The 24,389-nt window shown below is 42.5% G+C and overlaps 3 protein-coding genes and 1 non-coding gene across 9 annotated transcripts in view; 1 reads left to right on the top strand and 3 right to left on the bottom strand.

The window, feature by feature from the left end:
* Nucleotides 1-24,389, bottom strand: part of LOC131242079 (disease resistance RPP13-like protein 4) — a 115,430-nt gene that overhangs the window by 41,150 nt on the left and 49,891 nt on the right. For 2 of the 6 annotated variants that reach the window (XM_058240556.1, XM_058240563.1), the window contains exon 2: nucleotides 15,021-15,080. The exons of 3 other annotated variants lie outside the window; for them this stretch is intronic. The gene's annotated coding sequence lies outside the window, so the exon portion shown is untranslated. Of the gene's footprint in view, nucleotides 1-15,020; nucleotides 15,190-24,389 lie in introns of those variants that run through there. One more of the 6 variants, XM_058240532.1, reaches the window with a different exon arrangement.
* Nucleotides 9,951-10,057, top strand: LOC131223827 (small nucleolar RNA R71). Its single transcript, XR_009160718.1, has one exon. It is a non-coding gene; the product is annotated as a small nucleolar RNA R71 (small nucleolar RNA).
* On the bottom strand, nucleotides 17,087-17,431 carry LOC131244618 (uncharacterized). Its single transcript, XM_058244129.1, has one exon. It carries the CDS (start codon nucleotides 17,429-17,431, stop codon nucleotides 17,087-17,089), a length of 345 nt encoding a protein of 114 aa, XP_058100112.1.
* Nucleotides 23,647-23,970, bottom strand: LOC131244585 (serine/arginine-rich splicing factor SC35-like). The gene has a single exon (XM_058244099.1). The coding sequence runs from the start codon at nucleotides 23,968-23,970 to the stop codon at nucleotides 23,647-23,649; it is 324 nt and encodes a 107-aa protein (XP_058100082.1).

Genomic DNA, 24,389 nt, shown 5'->3' with positions numbered 1-24,389 from the left:
CCACCATTGTTATTCCTTAAAACCTTTATTTTTCGCCCTAACTGTTTTTCTATTATTACCTTCCATTGTTTGAATATAGTGAAAATTTCGAATTTACGTTTCATGAAGTAAACCCAAACTTTCCTGGAGTAGTCGTTAATGAATGAAACAAACCACGACAACCCCCCAATGGAAACTTATGGCGATGACCTCCATACGTCAGAGTGCACATAATCAAGCACTCCCTTACAAACATGTTTTCCATATTTAAAAGACAGTTTAGATTGTTTACCATATATACAATGCTCGCATATATCTAAATCCGAATTTTTAAAAGCAGGAGTCAAACATCGATCAGAAAGTACCTTCATGCATTGCTCACTCATGTGGCCTAGACGAGCATGCTACATACGTAAATACGTGGAGTCTGTAATATCTGCTACCACTCCACCTGCTGAAGTGCTCCCAATCAACCTGTAAGGGTTTTCGTGCCTCTTCGCTCTCATAACGACGAGTGCCCCTTTTGAAACTTTAAGGACACCATCAATACCGGTGAACTTGCACCCTATAGCCTCGAGTGCACCAAGAGAATTCAGACTTTTCTTCATATCAGGAATGTGCTTGACGTCAGTTAAGGTACGCTCCATCCCATCAAAAACATTACAGGCATTGTCATTGCCCATAAAAACTTATCCACCATCGCATTCCTTGTAACTGGTAAACCAACTCCGATGAGGAGTCATATGATAAGATGCTCCGGTGTTAAGTATCTACTCATCTTTATGATTGTTGTGTAAGTGACCAATCATGGAAACAGACAGAACATCATCACCACTTGATTCTTCATCAAATGTGATCACATTGGCCTCATTGGAAGAAGCCGCTGAATTTTCTTTCTTCATTTTAGGATTTCTACAATCCTTCTTCATGTGTCCAAACAACTCACAATTCTAACACTTTAATTTTCTTTTGCCCTTGCCCTTGGCTTTAGATCTAGGTCTTGAGGACCCTATACCTTGTTTAAAATATCTGCCCCTTGTAATCAGTGCATCGGAAGATGCCCCCATGTCGCCGTTTAGCTTTCTCATAGCCTTCTCTTGAAGGGCTGAGATAACGGTGTCAACACTTAAGATTTTATTTGCAGTGCACATCGTGTCCCTGAAAGACTTATATGATGCAGGAAGAGAATTCAACAATATACATGCTTGTTCCTCATCTTTGACCACTTCCTCCATATCCAGCAATTTGCACATCAATTTATTAAAGTGGCTGATATGGGCTTCTAGATCTCCACCATCTGCCATCTTGAAGGTATAACACTGTAGCTTCAAGTGTAGGCGATTTTCAGAAAACTTCTTTGCATATATGTTCTCTAACTTCGTCCACAAACTAGCCGCAGTTTTCTTCCTCAAAACATTACAGAGAACCTCATCCGTGAGACATAAATGGATAGAGGCTAAAGCATTACTATCAAGGTTTTCCCATTCATCATCTTTCATGGTAGATTTTCGCTCCTCAAGAGCTTTAATCTCGCCTTGCTTGGTTAACAGGCTAATCATCTTAACCTTCCACAACTCAAAATTATTTTTTCCCGAGTACTTCTCAATATCAAACTTACCGTTTTCCATTATTACTGATCCTGCAAATTTAGATCTGTGCCCTAACGATTGCTCTGATACCACTTGTTGGAGATTTGTACTGCAGAATCATGTTCACTCCCCAAGTATAGGGTTGTGATGTAGTAATAAACTCGGTAAGACCGAGGTCGAATCCACAGGGACTGAAACTTGTACGTGTCCTGAAACTAGGTAGAAATAGAACTAGACTAAGATGCTATCTAAATCAAATAGAATTTAAGAAATAATTGTGGAAGAATTATCTAAAACTTTAAGGAATTCAGAGGAAAGGAACTAGGGATTCAGAGGATCCACTTGTAGAGATCAGGGAGATCTTATGCCTGCATCAAGGATTATGGAATTCAACTGAACTTACTTGATTTGATTTTCAAGAGATGAAAGGTATATGAATTAGAATGGATTCCATCACCAAACCATGCCCAGGAGACAAAGTAAACAATAGAATTAAACTAATTACCAACCAATCAACAATGTATGAAGATCAGGAAGGTACTGTCATCCTACCATGCCCATGAGACGATGGTGAACAACAGGGCCTCCTGACGTCATAAACATCAAAAGAGAAAAGAAATATTCAAAGCCATTGCAAACCCATTGTAATTTCAGTCACAACAGACCATTAAAGACTAAGAAAAATATTCCTTTAATAATCAACTATATCAAATTCAGTTTTTAAAGGCACAAAGTAAAATCTCCCATCTCGCTACAGGCTTCACCTCTTAGCCCTAGCTAAGAGGTTTAGCCAAGAATAAACATTATCTTAAAATAAAAAAGCAGTAATCCGAAATAAACAAATTCAAATAAAATAATACTCTCTCTCTTCCTCTGTCTGCTCCACCGTCCCTTCGAAATTTTAATAATCCTCCCAGCTTTTTTTATTCTCCTTTATAGAAAACCCCTCTGGTAGTCTTGAGTCCCAAAAGGAATAGGTTGGGAAGCTTGTTTACGCACCTGCAGAGATTTCGCAGCTGCCAAGATTACGCAGCTAGCTGTCTTGCGTAACCGGAACGGCTGGAATCCCGTTGGCTTGGTTTGTGCACAACGGTGTATTTCCAAAAAAAGGGGAACGTCCCTACGGACGGTTCTGAATGACCTAACAGATGGATGTTGTGGATTGTTTGGACATCCACTCATAGTGGCCCACAAACCCTCTAAACCGATGTTGTCCTTTAATCTCGTAACGCAGGGGCTCTCCTTTGGCTGAGAACTGTGAGTTCGTACGTACACCCCAACCTTTGATACTTTCATGATTTTAATCTTCGGCAAACCATTTTCATGATGGACGGTTCAGATTAGCCACATGATCATCGCCGAACACACACCACAGCTCGCAAAAAATCGGCCAGCGTCCGGCGCTAAAACAGGGCCTGCGAAAGGCTTTCGCTGTGACATGGTGGGGCTCACTGTCTATTTCAAATGAGAGATCCAAGCCGTCCATTGAATTCCTCTCGGAATTTCAGTTGGGAAGGGACGGTTTTGGATCAGATTCGGCGTGACCCACGAAAGAAATCAGCTGCAATAGTTGTAGGGCAGTCCATTTGTGACCATTGAAACCAACAAGTGTGCATGCATGAGTGCATAAAGTCAACATGGGTTTGGCTAAATCGAGCCCCTCTGCATGATGGACGGCTCGGATTGAGCATTTGGACCATGATGATGGCCCACTGAGATCATCTTCAGTCTCTGTTTCATGACAGAAACGGAGTTCACTAAATAGAGTTCACGTCCCTGTGTTGCCATGCACTCTTAGTGCAAAAAGTGTAGTATATACACTGTATAATGATTATGAGAAATCCACACCATTCATCTTGTTCTTCATTTCATTTGAACCGTGGGGACCAAAGTTAAAGCGTATCTGGACAGCGGGTGGGCCCCAAATCAGGATTTTATGGACTGATCTGTTAGTTCAGCCACTTTCACGAGGATCCAATGGCTGAAATTTGACGTGTGCGGTTAGTTTATGGTCCTCAGGCCACGTATGAAGTTTCGAACTGATCAGATGGTGGGAACCCTATGATCTTGCATTCTGGACACTTTTCAGGCCACTTGAGCTTCAATTCCTTGATTTTCTTGGGTCCCTGATGTGTAATTCTGTTGATCTTGGGTCTCTGGAGTCCGTCCCCTGCTTTGGTGTCATCAGAGCGTTAAGTCCATGCTTTAAGCACCCATTTCGGTCCTGTGCTGTACATACACTCTGCATTATAAACACGATTAATCAGGCCATTAAGCAGTATCATGCGTGTAAATCTATGCAATAAATGGGTCTGATATGCAATATTTGACCCTCAACACAACCCCCAACCAGCATTTTGCTAGTCCCGAGCAAAGTATGCGAAAAATGAGTTGAGAATTACAGAACAATTTATAAACTCGAGTGATTTTTGCAGAGTAATCCAGATACGAGAACTTTTAGATTCATGACTGTTGGATATTACTTTCTCCTAGACTCCAGTACATGGTAAACTTCATAATCAAGTTCAAAGTATTATTCCATTAATTAGAAAAATTCTAACCATTGAGATCCATGAATGTATAATCTAATCTCGACTTGTCAACATTAAGATTTACCTTGATATTTAAGGATATCATTGGTAACAACTGAGAGAATTCACGATAACTCTTCTTGGCTTACACATTATCTTTTTATTCTTTTAATTTTTTTTTTGATTTTTTGATTTTTTTTCATTAGAAGTAACGCCAAGAAGAGGGATCAGATCCTCACCTATAGGGAGCAAACCTAAGGTAAAGTCTGTACACCCAACTTTTTCACATATCATTCATGGGGAATTAAATCTACACCTATAGGGAGCAAACCTAAGGTAAAAACCATTTGCCCAATCCTTTCAGTTTTCCCAAGTTAATCCTTTAATATCGAACTGAAACCTTAATATGCAAGCGAGATGTGTCCTGCGAATTTATGACTCAATCAATGTTTACAAATTCTAATAATGGATTAATAATTCAAACTTAGTTGTGAAATTTAATAGATAACTGAATCCAAGAGTCATAAAGTACCAACATCACGCATCTTGAAATTCTAAGTGCCCTAGATGGCCGTCAAAATCACTTCGACTTCAAATGTCAGAAAATTTTTTTTTTTGTTTTTTTTAAATTTTCACAACTTTTGTTCAAGACCAAGAAAATGCTGATTAGGTGACCTAATCTCCCACCCCCAACCTAAAATCTACATTGTCCTCAATGTAAAAAGAAATAGACATGCAATGCACATGAGACAACGGAAAAATAAGAGTGATGGAAAGATAGTACCTGAATGGAAGAATCAAGAGGCTTTTCAAAGATTTCTACGTAAGAGCGGTCAGCACAAGAGAGAAACCAACAAATAAAATAACAAAAATACAATCCTACCTATACCACTTTCGCAGGTGCTCTCGATTGCATTTAGCGTATGCAACAAGCCTTTAAACCCCTAAGTTACCCCTAGTGGACGAGTTGCAGTCTCGTGAGGGTTTGCAGCAATGCTACCCACAAACATTGAACTAACTATTGATAAAAAGAAATGAAATGAAGAGCTGGGTTGCCTCCCAGGAGCGCTAAGTTTACCGTCTTCAGCCAGACAAATAAAACAACTACCCTAGTCCTAAGAAAACGGGAAACCTACTTATACCTCCATCAGACTAGGAGATTAATCCTGGTAAACAGGATCAGTCAGAGGCATGGACATGTCCTCTGAATCAAATTTTTCGACATATTGTTTCAATCGATGTCCATTGACTTTAAACTCCTTGCCATTGTCGGGATCTCTTATCTCAACGGCCCCATGCGGAAAAACAGTAACAACAATGTAAGGGCCTGTCCAACGAGATCGAAGCTTACCTGGAAAGAGATGTAATCGAGAATTATACAAAAGGACTTTCTGACTAGGTGTGAATGATTTTCGTAGAATACATTGGTCATGAAACGCTTTCATTCTGTCCTTGTAAATTTTCAAGTTCTCGTATGCATCGTTTCGAATTTCTTCGAGTTCATTCAACTGAAGTTTGCGTAGCGAGCCAGTGTTGTCCAGATTGAAATTTAGATTTTTGATCCACCAGGTCTCTTATGTTCCAACTCCACAGACAAGTGACAAGCCTTCCCATAGACAAGTCTAAAGGGAGACGTTCCAATAGGGGTTTTAAACGCAGTACGGTATGCCCATAAGGCATCGGTCAATCGGGTTGACCAATCATTACGATCAGGGTTAACCATTTTCTCTAGGATATGTTTGATATCCCTATTGAAAATCTCAGCTTGTCCACTTGTCTGAGGATGGTATGGGGTGCTCACCTTATGAGAGATACCGTATTTCTTCATTAAGCTCTCAAATGGTCTATTACAAAAATGTGAGCCCCCATCACTAATGATGGCTCGAGGCGTTCCGAATCGGGAAAGGATGTTTTCTTTTAGGAATTTAATGACCGTGCGATGGTCATTCTTTCGACACGGAATCGCTTCGATCCATTTAGTGACATAATCCACGGCGAGCAAAATATACAGATTCCCAAACGATTGGGGGAATGGTCCCATGAAATCGATGCCCCAGCAATCAAATGCTTCAATGATAAGAATGGGATTCAAAGGCATCATATTTCGACGGGACAATGCTCCCAATTTCTGACAACGCTCACAAGCTTTGCAAAACTCATGAGTGTCCCTAAACATAGTGGGCCAGTAAAAGCCACACTGCAGAATCTTGGCCGTGGTCTTTTTAGCAGAAAAGTGACCACCACAGCCTGAGAGTGACAGAAGAGATAACATTCAGATGCTCATCGTCTGTACACATCTCCTTAGAATTTGGTCCGCAATATTTAAATAAATAAGGATCATCCTGAAAAAGTTGCGCACCTCGGTGAAAAATTTCTTCTTATCTTGCGCAGTCCAATGTGTTAGTATAGAACCTGTGATAAGAAAATTAGCAATATCAGCGAACCAAGGTGAATGGGAGACTCTGAACAGCTGTTCATCAGGGAACATGTCATTGATATGGGTCGCCTCAAGGGAATCAGAGGTATTAAGGCGAGAAAGGTGATCGGCCACTACGTTCTCTACTCCCTTTTTATCTTTAATTTCCAAATCAAATTCTTGGAGTAGAAGGATCCATCTTATCAAGCGGGGCTTAGAATCATTCTTAGAAAGAAGATACTTCAGTGCCGCATGATCTGTATATATAATGATCTTGGATCCGATCAGGTAGGACCTAAATTTGTCCAAGGCGAACACTACGGCTAAGAGTTCCTTTTCCGTAGTCGAGTAGTTCACTTGGGCAGGATTTAGAGTTCACTTGCGTAGTGAATGACGTAGGGCTTCTTATCTTTTCTCCGGCCTAGACCGCCCCAAGAGCATAATCGAAGCTTCGCACATAAGCTCAAAAGGAAGGTTCCACGGGTGGTCGCATGATAGGTGCGGTGGTTAATGTGCCTTTAAGCTTGGTGAAAGCTTCCTGGCATTGCTCGATCAATCGTACGGAACATCCTTTTGAAGAAGATTACATAATGGACGAGAGAGGAGACTAAAGTCCTTTATGAATCGCCTGTAAAATCCTGCGTGTCCTAAGAAGGATCGCACGTCTCTGATGTTCTTGGGTGGAGGTAGGTTAGAGATAAGATCGATTTTTGCCTTATCTACCTCGATTCCTTTGGACGAGATGATATGTCCAAGGACAATTCCCTTCTGAACCATGAAATGACACTTCTCCCAATTAAGTACCAGGTTCTTTTCTTCACATCTTTTCAGCACACATTTAAGACTTTCCAAGCACTTGCTGAAAGATGGACCGTAAACAGAGAAATCATCCATGAAGACCTCTAGATATTGCCCTACCATATCAGAAAAGATACTAAGCATACATCGAAAGGTGGCAGGGGCATTACATAGTCCGAATGGCATCCTTCGATAGCAAAGGTGCCATGGGGACATGTAAATGTGGTCTTTTCCTGGTCTTCGAGGGCTATCTCTATCCGGTTATAGCCCGAATACCCATCAGGGAAACATAATAAGAATGACCAGCTAACCTTTCCGGGATCCGATCAATGAATGGTAAAGGAAGTGGTCTTTCCTCGTGACGTATTCAACTTCCCGTAGTCAATGCACATTCTCCAACCAAGAGTGACTCTGGTTGGCACGAGTTCATTATTAGTATTGGCTACGATGGTGATTCCGGACTTCTTAGGGACCACTTGAGTTGGACTCACCCATTGACTATCAGATATAGGGTATATAATACCCACATCCAATAGTTTAAGAACCTCGGCCTTAACCACTTCCTTCATGTTGGGATTTAGTCTACGTTGTGGTTGCCGAGCAGTTTTTACATTATCCTCAAGGTATATGTGATGAGTACAAATCGAGGGATCTATTTCTTTGAGGTCCGCTATCATCCATCCCAGGGCTCCTTTATGCTCAATGAGAGTAGATATAAGCATACTCTCCTGTTCTTTCTCCAGGTGGGCAGAGATCACCACCGGGTATGTCTCATCTTGACCTAAATATGCATATTTCAAATCAGAGGGCAAAGGTTTTAGGTCAAGCTTCGGCGGCTTGAGGTTAGACGGTAGAGGCATTGTATCGGTTTGTGGTAATTCTTCAAATTGTGGCCTCCACTGGTTAACTTCAAGTACCGGTGCAGTATCAAGCAAGGCACATGTCTCCCTAATCATGTCATCATCGAAATCATGGGAGTGGGCCAGGCACGTCTCCAGATGGTCGGAGGATAAGGTTAGAGGTGTCGTATCTTCCACGAAAGAGTCAATCATGTTAATGTCATGGAAATCGTCATCATCCTCTGTGTTGCTGCCGTTATTGAAAAAAATATTTGACTCCAATGTCAAATTTCCAAAAGACATAGTCATGATACCATTCCTGCAATTGATAATTGCATTTGACGTGGCAAGGAATGGGCGACCAAGAATGACGGGAATCTGAGTGCTCATGTTATTGATGGGTTCGGTGTCCAAGATGATAAAATCTATAGGGTAGTAAAATCTATCGACCTGGACTAACACATCCTCAATTATCCTTCTTGGTACACGAACAGAGCGATCAGCAAGTTGTAGTGTGGTTAGGGTGGGTTTTAATTCACCCAAACCTAACTGTTTGTATACCGAGTAGGGAATCAGATTGACGCTTGCTCCTAAGTCAAGAAGTGCGTGATCAATTCGATGGTTCCCGATTACACATGATATGGTTGGGCTACTGAGATCTTTGAATTTCTGTGACACGTCTTGCAGGATGGCACTCACTTTCTCAGTCAAGAAGATTTTCTTTTGAATAATTTTCCGTCTTTTAGTCGTGCATAAGTCTTTCAGGAATTTGGCATATGAAGGTATCTGTTTAACGACATCAAGTAGAGGAATGTTGACTTTCACCTGTTTCAACACCTCTAGGATATCCTGAGAGTTAGAGAGAGGTTTTGGTGAAACCAACCGTTGAGGGAATGGAGCAACTGACTTCTCTAGAAGTTCCGGTTCTACTTTTTGTAGGGCATCACTGGATCCATCATTGTTGTCCTCTTCTGGTTCTTGAGGCTTTTCGGGCCTAACCGGAAGAGTTTTATCAATGATCTTCCCACTCCTAAGAGTGGTGATGGATTTAGCATGCCCCATCTGATTTGAAGAGCTGGGATCATTATTCTTGTACTGCGGTTTAGGATTGGGGAGAGGTTGTGCAGGAAGCATCCCCTTTTCTATAACCGTCATACGAGAATCTATCTTTTGCATAAAATCTGTAATTCCCCGCATTGCCTGAGCCAGCTCTTGTATGGGATTTTGAACCAGTTCCTCTTGAGGTTTCACTTGAGTTGGATTTTGATTGAAGAAACCTGGAGGAGTCGCCGTTTGTCCATTCCTCCAACTAAAATTTAGATGATTTTTCCAGCCAGGATTGTATGTGTTGGAGTTGGGTCCAGTAAAAGGTCTTTGATAATTATTTACAGCATTGGCTTGTTCATTCAACACTCCTCGAAAGGCAGGTATTGTAGGACAATTTTCAGTTGTGTGAATGTTGCAATCACAGATGCCGCAAACAACTTCATTGACCTTATCCTTCTTTCCTTCCATGGCCTCAACTTTCCTTATGAGCGTAGTCACTTTACACTTGAGATCATCCTCTTCTTTCAAGAGATATAATCCACCTTTCTCCTTTAATTGAGTCGGCCTAGACGTGGTGTTCGCTATTGGGTAATAGTCCCATGATTGTGTTTTTTCAGCGAGACTATCGAGGTAATCCCATACCTCGTCAACATCTTTGTTGATGAACTCTCCATTACACATTGTCTCGACCATTTGGCGCATGGAAGATGTCAGTCCATCATAGAAAAAATTTGTAATGCGCCACGTTTCAAATCCGTGTTGTGGGCATGAACTGACCAAATCTTTGAACCTTTCCCAACATTGGAAGAATGTTTCATCTTCCTTTTGGGCAAAGTTCATGATCGCTTTTCTGAGGGTAATCGTTTTATGATGTGGGAAGAATTTTTTTATGAATTCCCTCTGCATGTCGTTCCATGTGCCAATGGATCTAGGACGCAGTGAATGTAACCACGTCTTAGCTTTCTCTTTTAAGGAAAAAGGAAAGAGTTTTAGCCTAATTGTATCCTCAGATACATTAGGAAAACATAATGTAGCTATAATCTCATCGAACTCTTTCAAATGTAAATATGGACTTTCTGATTCAAGTCCATGAAATTTGGGAAGGAGTTGGATAACTCCTGGCTTAATGTCCATTTGTCCTGTGTTTTCAGGAAAAATCATGCATGAGGGCATACTCACTCCCGCCGGTTGTAGATAATCTCGTAAAGTACGAGGCGGGGGTGCCTGTTGCACCTCATTCTCATCTTGGTTATCCTCCACCCTAGGTGGAAGTAGAGGAGGTTGGTCTTCAGCCATAACTTCACTTAACTCAGGGGATTTCGAGTGGTGTCTAGTCCTGCGATGGATAGTCAACCCCTCAACCAATCCTCCTTCAGTCAAGAGACGTCGAGTGTTGTCACGGGCCCACTTGGGCATGAAAACACTCGCAGCCCTCAATTAAAGACTTAACCCTAAGAAAGGAAAAGAAAAGCTAGAAAGAAAAAGAGAGTTGGAAAGAAATTACCAAATTGAAGCCCCTAAGTTAAGGACCTGCAAAATAAAACAAAATAAGTCAGTTTCTAAAAAGAGAAGAACGATCCTTTAAAAGAAAAATAACAGTAATTTAATTTCTAAAAGAAGGTATTCTTAAAAGAAAGTGAAAGTTTCTAAAGTAAATTGGGGAAGATCTAAACTAGAAAGTAAATTATTAAAGGAGAACTAAAAAAAAAAAAAAAAAAAAAAGTAGGGAAGGAGCTTACCGAATTAGGAATTTCTATCTTAAAGGCCTACAAAATAGGAAGGTTAGTTTCTAAACAAAAATTCTAAAGATAAATTAGGAAACAAATTAGATTCTAAGATTAGAAAGTTAATTAAGAAATAACCTAGTTTCTAAGACTAAAATATTTCCTACAGATGAGAGGATACTAGAATTAGAAAATTTCTAAGATTTAAACCTTAATTCTAAAAACAGAAAAAGTAGAGAATTTAGGAAAGAATTACCAATTTAGGAGTTTATGTCAGGATCCTACAAAACAGGAAACAAGTTAAGTTCTAAACATAGAATAAAATAAAATAAAATAAAATAAAAACTTTTATCCTAAAGTAAATCTTAATCCTAACCTAATTCTAAAACTAATTAATCCCAGAAAACGTAACCGTCAGTCCCCGGCAACGGCGCCAAAAACTTGTTCACTCCCCAAGTATAGGGTTGTGATGTAGTAATAAACTCGGTAAGACCGAGGTCGAATCCACAGGGACTGAAACTTGTACGTGTCCTGAAACTAGGTAGAAATAGAACTAGACTAAGATGCTATCTAAATCAAATAGAATTTAAGAAATAATTGTGGAAGAATTATCTTAAACTTTAAGGAATTCAGAGGAAAGGAACTAGGGATTCATAGGATCCACTTGTAGAGATCAGGGAGATCTTATGCCTGCATCAAGGATTATGGAATTCAACTGAACTTACTTGATTTGATTTTCAAGAGATGAAAGGTATATGAATTAGAATGGATTCCATCACCAAACCATGCCCAGGAGACAAAGTAAACAATAGAATTAAACTAATTACCAACCAATCAACAATGTATGAAGATCAGGAAGGTTCTGTCATCCTACCATGCCCATGAGACGATGGTGAACAACAGGGCCTCCTGACGTCATAAACATCAAAAGAGAAAAGAAATATTCAAAGCCATTGCAAACCCATTGTAATTTCAGTCACAACAGACCATTAAAGACTAAGAAAAATATTCCTTTAATAATCAACTATATCAAATTCAGTTTTTAAAGGCACAAAGTAAAATCTCCCATCTCGCTACAGGCTTCACCTCTTAGCCCTAGCTAAGAGGTTTAGCCAAGAATAAACATTATCTTAAAATAAAAAAGCAGTAATCCGAAATAAACAAATTCAAATAAAATAATACTCTCTCTCTTCCTCTGTCTGCTCCACCGTCCCTTCGAAATTTTAATAATCCTCCCAGCTTTTTTTATTCTCCTTTATAGAAAACCCCTCTGGTAGTCTTGAGTCCCAAAAGGAATAGGTTGGGAAGCTTGTTTACGCACCTGCAGAGATTGCGCAGCTCCAGAGATTTCGCAGCTGCCAAGATTACGCAGCTTAGCTGTCTTGCGTAACCGGAACGGCTGGAATCCCGTTGGCTTGGTTTGTGCACAACGGTGTATTTCCAAAAAAAGGGGAACGTCCCTACGGACGGTTCTGAATGACCTAACAGATGGATGTTGTGGATTGTTTGGACATCCACTCATAGTGGCCCACAAACCCTCTAAACCGATGTTGTCCTTTAATCTCGTAACGCAGGGGCTCTCCTTTGGCTGAGAACTGTGAGTTCGTACGTGCACCCCAACCTTTGATACTTTCATGATTTTAATCTTCGGCAAACCATTTTCATGATGGACGGTTCAGATTAGCCACATGATCATCGCCGAACACACACCACAGCTCGCAAAAAATCGGCCAGCGTCCGGCGCTAAAACAGGGCCTGCGAAAGGCTTTCGCTGTGACATGGTGGGGCTCACTGTCTATTTCAAATGAGAGATCCAAGCCGTCCATTGAATTCCTCTCGGAATTTCAGTTGGGAAGGGACGGTTTTGGATCAGATTCGGCGTGACCCACGAAAGAAATCAGCTGCAATAGTTGTAGGGCAGTCCATTTGTGACCATTGAAACCAACAAGTGTGCATGCATGAGTGCATAAAGTCAACATGGGTTTGGCTAAATCGAGCCCCTCTGCATGATGGACGGCTCGGATTGAGCATTTGGACCATGATGATGGCCCACTGAGATCATCTTCAGTCTCTGTTTCATGACAGAAACGGAGTTCACTAAACAGAGTTCACGTCCCTGTGTTGCCATGCACTCTTAGTGCAAAAAGTGTAGTATATACACTGTATAATGATTATGAGAAATCCACACCATTCATCTTATTCTCCATTTCATTTGAACCGTGGGGACCAAAGTTAAAGCGTATCTGGACAGCGAGTGGGCCCCAAATCAGGATTTTATGGACTGATCTGTTAGTTCAGCCACTTTCACGAGGATCCAATGGCTGAAATTTGACGTGTACGGTTAGTTTTTGGTCCTCGGGCCATGTATGAAGTTTCGAACTGATCAGATGGTGGGAACCCTATGATCTTGCATTCTGGACACTTTTCAGGCCACTTGAGCTTCAATTCCTTGATTTTCTTGGGTCCCTGATGTATAATTCTGTTGATCTTGGGTCTCTGGAGTCCGTCCCACGCTTTGGTGTCATCAGAGCGTTAAGTCCATGCTTTAAGCACCTATTTCGGTCCAGGCTCGTACATACACTCTGCATTATAAACACGATTAATCAGGCCATTAAGCAGTATCATGCGTGTAAATCTATGCAATAAATGGGTCTGATATGCAATATTTGACCCTCAACAAATCACACAGATCTAGATCTAGGATAGCAATTCAATAGTAACAAGCAATCACAGGAGAACACAAAGATTTAATATGAAAAAACTCTTGCGGGAAAAAACCGTGGCACAAAGCGATAAAAATCACTATGAAATATAAATTACAAGAGAGAGGACTTACTCGATTTGAATAATCTCAAATCTCACCCTTGCTACACCCTTTAATAACCCTAGAACCCCTTTAGAAAGCTTTAGAATACCCTTGAATACATCTCAATCCCGCATACACCCCTTTATATAAGTTTAGAAAGAAGCAGACTTGGAATAGGAAACAAAAAATCGCAAAATCTACATTTCCGTAGAAAATCTACATAACATCTTCGATGTCATTGAAGGTCCATCGATGTCATCAAAGACGAACTAAAACTGTCCAGCGACCAGGGGTGAAAAATTCCATGAATTATCGATGGTATCGAGCAACCTTCGATATCATCGACGACTGCCATCGATATCATTAAAACCCTGTCGATATCATCGACAGACCAACAGACAGATTTAAGACATCTGTCCATAACAGTTTTTAATGGCAGGCATTCAATGACCGCTATGATCAATTACTGTTTTTTCTTGAATCTGGGTGGAATTTAACTTGGTTCCAGTTTAGTCTAGACCAAAGTCAAAATCAGGTCCATTTAAAAACTGGCTCCAAATGGGATGGATCAAGTTGATTTTGAGGGGACCTAGACTCGTTTAGCCCTTGGTCCAAATTTTCCACTTAGGCCCACTCAGGTACAATGACCCTTGAGTCGTTTCGGTACACTTGCACCCCTACATCTATTCAAGTAAGGCGGAAAATATTCTAGGCTGGGCTAAATCAAAATTTTGAATAGAGCCTGCCCAAAAAGCCTAGGTAGTCAAATCAAACTATCTGAACCATTTGCTCTTCACAGCCTTGTTAATATCATAAATGATCAGATGATTTAAACAGTCCATTCAGTGGCTTGCAGAGAGAGATGGACAAAATTGTTCATTAAAGATGAGTTAGTGACGGATGTTTCTAACCACCACCTGATTGTTATAGTTTTTATTAGTGATGAAAGAAGATAGACCAGACGTAATGAAATTCACGACTTTGGACATGTTCTCGAAACATAGAACAACATCAGTTAAATATGCAAGAATCACATAAATTAAATGATCCAACGTCCTGATCAATAGCTTGCAAGATTAATGGAAGATCAAGATCGAGCAAAGAAAACAAGGTCCAATAATAAACTCGTGCATTTACTCACCTACCAAGATTGTTTATGTTTTTAAAATAACACTGTATTATAAAATGGATGGTTATTATTAAAAATAATAAAATAATAATAAATCCAGCATTCACATGGATAGGATTCCTCCCCTTATGAGTCAAGATAAAGCAGCAGAAAGATGCATACCGGAGTGATTGGAGAGCTTAGTAAAGAGAGCGATAGGGAAGATGGTTTTTGCAGATCAGTCTGAGAAAGAAGCACTTGGGTGAGACGATGTTAGCCACCCAATCATAAGTCTTTGCAGTCATGATCACGCGGCAGAAAAAAGTAAGACAATGTTACCCACTCAACCAAACGCCTTTGCAGTCAACGCAGTAGAAAAAAGCATACCAATTATCTACCCATCTGCCAGTGTACACGCAAGTATTTTACTTATCTCCCATGAAAGAATAATAAAACTCCAGACCGTTCACTAGGTCCAACACACATTTCATGGGCTACGATGCAATTGCTACACCAATTTGAACTATTAGCGATTTGATCCATGGCCTTTAATGTGGACGGTCAATGTTACACAAAATAATTAAAATCAACAATCCGAGCCACCTACTTGTTAGGGTCAATCATGGATTGCTTGTGTTTCTAAAGAAATAAAATGGAGAAGTCCCATCCATGCCTTGGAAAGCAAATGGTATAGAAATTAAGGCTGAGCGTGATGGTTTGGATCATCCCACCATTGTGGTTTTTACATGGCTCAGGTTTTGGGACAGTGAACCTGATCTACATATAAGGGATGGATATGATCTAGCAAATGAATGACAGATTGCCACGTGTACCATCTATCCATTTTTTGTTATCATTTTAGAGTACTTGACGAAAAATAAGGCAGATCCAATCCTCAAGTGGACCACACTATAGGAAGCAGCGGTGCTAAGGACGTCCACCATTGAAACCTTCGTAGGGTCTACTGTGTCGTTTATTTTCCATCCGGCCTGTTGATATGGTCATATACGGATGGATGTAGTGAAAAAACAAATTTCATCTTGATCTAAAACTTCCGTAGTCCCTAAGAAATTTTCAAGGATAGAAATTTAATCCCCACCGTGTGATCCATTTGAGCTTTGGATTTTCTCTGTTTTTGGGATAAAAATCAAAAATGATATTAAAAAATGGATGGACGGTGTGGGTAAAATTCATACATTATGATGGCCCCTCAGTGGCCATCCGAGCCTCTGCCTGTCCGGAGCTCCGAACAGACGGGGGCAGTACCTTATCCGCGCGCGGCTGCCAGGCTGAACCATACACGTGGATTGGATGTCATTCGCACGTAATAGGTTGGACACTCCTGTCAGATCTCCATTTTCCAATTTTTATTTTTTATTTTTGAAACAAAGGCCTATTTGATCACATACATCTCTACAAATGAAATATGATAAGAGAAGAGGCATTACAATGACATGATAAAATCAACCAAACTCTCTAATTACTCATATGAAGAACCTCCTTTCTCTATACAATGCATTGCATTTTCCTTTAGATCAGGTACTCTCTCTCTCATCTCCTCTCCTTCAATCTCCACCATCAATCTTCTTATGGCCCACTCTATCTCACCTCTCTCGAACCCATTCTCAAGTTGTATTCCCACCCTCCAAACATGGCTCACATACCTAGCATTCACCTTTTGGTCCCATAAATAAGGAGAACATAACATGGGGACCCCTTCACATGTGCTCTCCAACGTAGAATTCCAACCATTGTGTGTCCAAAATCCTCCCACTAATGGGTGCACCAGAACTTCTTGTTGTGAGGCCCACTTAATTATCTGCCCTCTCTCCCGTGTCTTCTCTTCAAACCCTTCTGGTAGTTCGACCCAATCAGGGCCACTGATGAAGCCAGGCCGGAGAACCCACAAGAAAGGCTGGTCACCATTGGCTAGACCCCAAGCAATCTCCTTTTTTTTTTTTTTTTTGAAATGAGGTATCTTTTACTCTGTCTACCACTTTTTTTTCTTTTTTTTTTTTTTTAAAGCCTTATATTGATATCATGGACAAAAGTACAAAGATTTGGGTTTTCCTCGGAAAAAGGACCAACAAAGACCTATCGTAAACACCCAACAAACCGCCAATAGAAATTTACAAAGAATTACAGGGGATCTTCCTCTCCCTAATTGCTCCGAGCCCCACTTTGTCCAGGAAAAGGACTCTCCTAACTTGGCGAGGAAGATCAACGGAAGAGGAGAAATATAAGTGAGACTAAGAAAAGCTGCCGATCTGAGCAAGAGCATCAGTCATGCCGTTCCCCTCCCTAAAGGTGTGTACAAAATTCACTGTTACGAGACCTCGCAGCCTGTCGATAAGGGTTCTCCAACCTTTCCAAACCCAGGCAGTCTTAGCCTCGTTATTGAAAACCTTAATCACCAGATTTGAATCCGACTCGATAATGATTTGGGAGAAACCTCTTTCCAAGCATAAAAGGATTCCATCATGAACCGCCCTGAATTCAACGCCAGTGTTCGTCATCGAAGGACCATAACCATAAGCAAAATTGTAAATAAACTTCCCCTTGTCATTTCTACAAACACCCCCGCCCCCTGCCATGCCCGAGTTTCCCCTTGAGGATTCGTCTACATTTACCTTAATCCAGCTTATAGGAGGTTTCTGCCAACGGATGACCGTTTGAGACGTTTGGAGGGGACAAAAATTTTAATGAGAGAATCTGTTCCTGACAACCTTCTCCCTGGCGCAAGCCAACAACCTGAAGACATTTGCAATGACCGACCGGTGGTTCATCGAGCTGCCGTCGAAGAAGGCGGCATTCTGAGCCCACCAGAGTTCCCATAAAATAAAAGCTGGAGAGAGGATATGACACTTCCCCTGTATTCTCCTGTCAGCACAAGCACTCGTCCATTACGTGATTCTGGATTCTACTGACAACGCTTGCATGATGGAGATCCCCACCTGCACACCAAAAAAATTCCAGACAGACTTTCCAATCTGTCCGTCTAGAAACAAATGCGAATACAATTCAGCCACTGGACCTGGTTCAAAGTCGTCTCTGCAACATAAGCACTTAGAGGCAAGTGACACCCCTCTTGCTTGAACTGCTAACTGAAGAGGGACAACTTTGTGAAGAAGCCTCCAAAGGAGAAGAGAGATTTTAGGCGGAAGCGAGCCGTGCCAAACCCACCTAGCCCAGCTTTTCCTAGGCCCAGCTAGCCTATTGACGTCCCACGCCGACCAGATAGAAAAGGAGCTTGAGGAGGTGAAGGGCCAAAAGGGGGAGTCAGGCTCGGAAGAGACGTAGAAGCCATGGTGGAAGATGAAGTCGATCACCTTGTTGGGGAGCATGGACAGGACAATTGACGGGGGAAGCGGACCCCGAGGGCCCAAAACCTGATTAACCTTCAGAGGAGGAACCGCGGCTGCAATATGAGAAGATAGAAAATTCCGTAGGGGGCCAAGGCCAGTCCAATTTGATTCCCAGAAATTACATTCTCCTGCACCAACATTCCATTGAACCTTATCTTCAAGGAAAGCAAACTTGCTAAAGATCATCTTATGAAAAGGGGAAGCTCTTCCCTGAAAGAGATCAGGTTGCATCTGATCATGAGATAAATTGTATTTCGCTGAAATGAAAGAGGCCTAGAGACTGGAATCTTTGTGAAATCGAAGAACCCACGCCATTTTAATACGAAAGGCGTTCAACACATTAGCAAGTTTCCTTATACCGAGGCCACCTTCTTCCTTTGGCGACTTGATAGACTTCCAACTCTTCTAATAAAACTTTCTTTTGCCCTCGGTCCACCCCCAAAAGAAGGAAGCAAACTTTATGTCAAGATCAAAGAGTACATGCTTTGGAATAGAAGAAGATGCAATAGCGTGGATGGGAATGCTGCACAGCACATGCTGAATGAGGACCATTCGCCCCACTTGCAACAGGAATCTGGAAGTCCAACCCTTGATACGGCTCCCCACTTTATCCACCAGAGGCTGAAAAGTGGAGGACCTGAGGCTCTGGCAATACCGAGCAGAGAGGAGAGGGCACAAATTTTAGATGCAGGAAACTTGTTCGAGCAGAAGAAGCAGCTTTTGGCTTTGTTAATCAGTTGCCCCGACGTAGTTTGGTATTCCTCTAACAAGGCCACGATTTTATATAAAGATGCTCTACCGCCATTAAGAAATAGCAGGGTATCATCCGCATAGAGAAGATGGGAAACCTGCTGGCAGCTCCTTCGTAGCGAAAAAGGGACACAGCCGCCATCTGACACCAACCTATGAAGGCTATGGCTGAGGACATCAGCCCCCAAAATGAAAAGACTTGGCGATAGCGGGTCCCCTTGGCGGAGCCCACAAGAGGATTTGAAAAAACCTGATATTTCGCCATTTATGAGAATTGAGAACCAGCATGAAAACCAGCAATTTTCAACGATGGAGACCCATCTGTCACAAAAGCCAAAATGCAGCAGAACTTGGCTTAAGATAGTTCCAGTCAACTTTATCATACGCCTTTTCCATATCTAGCTTGAGCACCACATTACCTCCTCTGGTCTTCCGATTCACCTCCCTGAACAATTCTTGAGAGAGCGCAATATTTTCTAAGATAGCTTCGCTTTTGATGAAAGCACCCTGCTTAGGAGAAATGAGGGTGGGGAGGAATCCACTGAGGCGAACTACAATAATCTTAGAGAAGATTTTGTAGAGGCAGTTACATAAACTTATGGGTCTGAAATCAGACCATTTTCTGGGCGCCTCCCTCTTGGGAATCAAACAAATCAGAGAGGAATTAATCGCACGAGGAATCTTATCACCCTGGAAGAAATAAGAGATGGCCTTGTGAATGTCCGTGCCAATGATATCCCAACAAGCTGAATAGAAAACTCCGGAGAAGCCATTGGGGCCTGGCGCACTATCTGATGGGATGGCTTGGATGGCCTCTTTAATCTCTTGCAAAGAAGGCGGAGAGATAAGGAAATGGTTCATATCCTGAGTCACCAGCTTGGGCACCAAATCTAGCAGATGCAAATTTATCGGATGGGTTCTACCCTTAAAAAGCCCCTCAAAATAATTGATGGCTTCCCTTTTGATATCAGCGGTATCTATCATAACTGCACCTGACTGAAGCTGAATGTTGGAGATCCTAGCGCGCCTGTGTCGCTCCCTGGCAGTTGCATGAAAATACTTAGTGTTGAGGTACCCCTCTTGCAGCCAGCTTGACCTGGATTTCTATTGCCAGAAGATTTCATGTTTGATTTCCCACTGATTGAGCTGATTCGAAGCTACCTGGAATCTGTTATGCAAGGAAGTGTAGTCACCCTGGCTTAAGTCTGACTGTTGGACCTGCCTATCAATCTTAGCAACCTCAGCTTCTGCCAACTTAAGTTTCTCACTGATATCACCAAACTGCTCCTTGTTCCAGATTTTCTGATGAGCTTTCACGTTTTTCAGTTTGGCAAGCACGTTGAAGACTGGATGATATGAATCCACGCTGTTCCAAGCTTGCCTTACTACCTGCATAAAGGATTTATCCTTAATCCACATCCTCTGAAATTTGAATGGCTTAGGTCCGCTCGGCGGAGGAGGGGGAAAGGAAAGAAGAAGAGGACTGTGATCTGAATTAGTCCTCGGTAAATGCTCAACTTGGAAGGATGGGAAGGAGGAGGCCCAAGCTGAATTGATGAGCGTTCTATCGAGTCTGGCCCAGATTCTAGCAGAGCCGGACTGATTGTTGCACCAGTGAAACGAGGACCCGAGAAGCCTGCATCCATTAGGCTAACGTTGTCAATGGCCTCGCAGAACTCCCTGGCACTATGCCGATCGAAAATTCCTCTGCTGTGTCTTTCTGAAGCTTTAGTGAGCATTAAAATCACCGCAGACCCCCCAAGGACCTTGGAGCGAGGAGGACAAATCCGCCAAGTCCTCCCAGAGAAGCCTCCTGATAAATCTGGAACAACTGGCATAGATACATGTTAGGTTGATGGAGATCTGCAAGGTTTGGACATGCATATTAACAGAAAGAAGCTGGTTAGTTGCTTTAACAATTGAACAGGAAATAGGGTTCTTGTAGAAGAACCAGATCTTTCCCCCCTCTCCCACATTCAGAAGGAAAGGTGCAAACCCAAGGAAAGACCAATACGGATGCGGCTAGCATCGCTGATCATAGGTTCCAGGATTACCACAATCCCGGGGTGATGGGCTCTCATTAGACAATTTAGAGTTCTGATAGTTTTGCAGTTTCCAACTCCCCTGGCATTCCACACCAGAATTTTATCCATCCGTGACACATCCCGTGTTCACTGCCCGACGTTTGAGACGTCTGAGTCTGGATTCCCAGTCTCCTTTACTGTAGAGCACGCACGATCTTCTTGTAAGAGTCTTGTTCCGATTAGAAGACAACTTTCCTTGAAGATTTCTTTTCTGGATTGCCCGACTGGGCTGAGGTTTTGCTTCCTCCTGCAGATGTTCACCTTTCTTTTGTTTGGAGATGGGATTTGAGCAGAGGTCCTTCCTGGAACTGATAACTGCTGTTTGATTTTCCTTATCATGATCTGAGAAGCAAGGACATAAATCAATCTCCAAATGCTGGTTAAGCAGCCAGTCCCTTCCTAGTGGCAAGCGAAAACCTTCCGATCGCTGAGAAACACCTTGCAAGGCGTTTGGGGTTTGAAGAGTCTCAGTCATGCCATCATCTAACTCAGCACCTGGATCGTCGTCTGAAGGAAGATCAGTTTCCATTGTAAGAAATATGTGCTCCTCGAGATTAAATGGGGAACTGCCCTCTGATCTAGCACACCTATATCCATAATTAGTCATCTGTTTAATACCGTGATTTGTCCCCAATTCCACACCTTGTTGATTGACTCGATGGGATGCTACAGAAGGATCAGAGTGCTCAAGGAAGATCGCTCTGGGTATATCCATCATCTCTCTCTGGCGCTGAGGGGTGGGCTGATGCAAAGGACTGAAAGGATGGCATTGTTGGATAGACGGGCTAGGACATGAGACAGGCTCAGCTCCAGCAGGCCTGCTATCAGGAGGCAGATGATGAATAGGATCTGTTAACAAAGCAGATGCGGCCATAGCATCATCTGCAATGCAGGTAGGGGGAACACAAATTCCTGGCCTGAAAAGCGGGTCTGGAAAAGGAGTATTACCGGCACCCCTATCTGAGTTGAGATTAGAGGCCTGCACGATTCCGGTCACAGTACAATCCTCTTCCCTACTTTGGCAATCATTAGGATCTTGAATGACTTCTGCATCAGTTGGAGCAAGAGAGACTTCTGCATTACCACCTTGGCTTAGAAGAGAGATGAGGGTCATTCCCTTAGATTGAGGAGAGCGACGATTTGCATTTACATTTTCGCCTCCCTAGCCCTGGCCTGGGTCTTGAGGAGCTGTTACTTGGGCTGTGCTTCAATATTCAGTCGCATATCCATTTTCCTGGCACTGAACTGGCACGTTTCCTACGGCCCTGTCGACCGGAAGCAAATGTTGAATAGGAACCACAAGGCTAGAAGAGGCAGCACTCGTGCCATCAGCACATTGGGAGGGAGGAACATAGTATCCTTGACCGATTAGCAGGTCAGGCACAGGAGAAGGACTGACCTCCATCGCAGCTGGCAGTCCAGATTGAGGGGCCTGCATTGTTCCAGACCCAGTCACCCTGCTTTGGAGGACATTCAAAGATGGAGTTGCTCCTGATGCCTGAGCTGTTTTAGTAATTCCAATTGCATAACCCTTTACCTGGCCTTGGCCTGTTGTAGTAATTCCAATAGCATTACCATTTACCTGGCCTTGACCTGGCCCTTGAGAAGCTGAAGAGTCCCCACCCGAGTGGCGAACTATAGCATGATGGGCTGGAGCAATTTGATGTTGAGGATGTAACAGGGTACTGCTTTTATCCAAGAAATGCTGACCAGTCTGAAAGGGGTCCTCCACTTCGGCATATCCACAAACAGGGAGCGGTGAGTTGTTTGAATATGCTATTTTTTGAAGAATCTTCTTTCCACCCATTGTTTAGTGCTCTCCTTGGAAGCTCGAGTCACAGGAAAGGATGTTGATGTAAATCTGTGTTCCAATTCCACCATAATCGGGAAGAACTTGCCCAAAACCAATAGGGACAGGACCTTCTGCAGGTTGGCTCCTGGACGAAGGAGCACTTTGATTCGGGCGAAGGTCTGAAAAATGCCATATGCGCTAATTGGATCAATGGAGATCACCTTTCCCAGCTGGTTTCCCAAATCCAGGAGGATGGATTTCATCCAGGCATGAGCTGGAACGCCGTATAACCTCAGCCAAACACCTTCCCCTCCAACTAGCACCTCAGGGGACCATCTGACTACACTGGTAATGTTGATGGAGTTTTGCAGCAACATGTCCGATAGAAATTTTTCATGAGCTAGTTTGGATTTCCATACCAAGAGAAAATTGAGAGGGGAGACTCTCGTTATTTCCCCGATTGAAGGACCAAAACAGGAGTTTCTGATGGCATATTGGATCTAAAGAATCGAGATTTTAGTACTGGAAACCGTAATCACAACTCCCTATTTTAAAGCCTCTATCCTAGTTTCGACAGATCTCCGATCCGTAATGGTATCCTCTGACTTCTCCAGAGGATCGTCGTTCGTGCTCGGCCGCCCCTTTGAAGCAACAACAGCCGCGAATGAAGCAGGATAAGCTACCTCGATTCTCTGAGAGAGACTGCGCTGGCTTGAGGAAGGTCTGGGATGCATTCCTTTCCGTCTGGCCCATCTGATTTCGACAATTCTACTGTCAACCCGTTTGCTGTTCAGAACGTCCATTGCATTCTTAGCATCCTATTCGTAGCGGAAGCGAGCGAATCCAAAACCCCTAGGCTTGAAAGAGCCCGGGACGGTCGGAATGTATGTGTCTAGGACCTTACCGAACTTGCTCAAAATGCGGAAGAGGTCTTCCATTGTTGTATCAAAGGAGATGTTCCTGATGAAGATGTTGAAGTCTCTGTTGAGGGAGGGGATAGATCTACCATTAGAACCAGGGGGAATCCTAGCCTGCGGGTCTTTTATCGAGAGAAGTTGATCAGATCGGTTACCACGTCTACCTTTGACGAGCTCCCAATCTCCAGTGTTTTCGGCGTTGCCGGATCCGGAGCGACGCTCCATCACCGTCAGCTGTCAGTGGCTTTTTCTTCCCCCAAGCAATCTCCTCCACGTGTGTTTTATCAATGGAAGCTGAGCTCCCAAAGCTAATGTTTTCCAATTTAACTTTAGCAGCTAACATGCTTTCGGCATCTCCACCACACATTTGACTTTCTATGATTACATCTACAGAGAAGATTTATATGGATTGGATGATAAAGTATGATTGGAACCCTGCAAACAGACAATAATCAGCCTGGAGATCCAGGATACGGGAAACGGATTGGCTAGTCCCCTGCCACCAGCCCGGTGGCTGATGGTCGGTGCTCTGTGGGCCCACCATGATGTATTTGTTTAATCCATGCCGTTCATTCATTTTTACAGATTAGTTTATGGCTTAGTGCAAAAAATGAGAGGGATATAAATCTCAGGTGGACCACACC

The sequence above is a fragment of the Magnolia sinica genome, chromosome 1 (assembly GCF_029962835.1).
Source record: "Magnolia sinica isolate HGM2019 chromosome 1, MsV1, whole genome shotgun sequence".
Lineage (NCBI taxonomy): Eukaryota > Viridiplantae > Streptophyta > Magnoliopsida > Magnoliales > Magnoliaceae > Magnolia > Magnolia sinica.
The sequence above is the reverse complement of the archived record's forward strand: the minus strand, read 5'-3'. Positions and strand labels throughout refer to the sequence as shown.

Bases quoted from the DNA above. Each gene is read 5' to 3' on its own strand.
- LOC131244618 (XM_058244129.1), bottom strand. From the start codon at position 17,431: ATGGCAGGGGGCGGGGGTGTTTGTAGAAATGACAAGGGGAAGTTTATT.
- LOC131244585 (XM_058244099.1), bottom strand. From the start codon at position 23,970: ATGGAGCGTCGCTCCGGATCCGGCAACGCCGAAAACACTGGAGATTGG.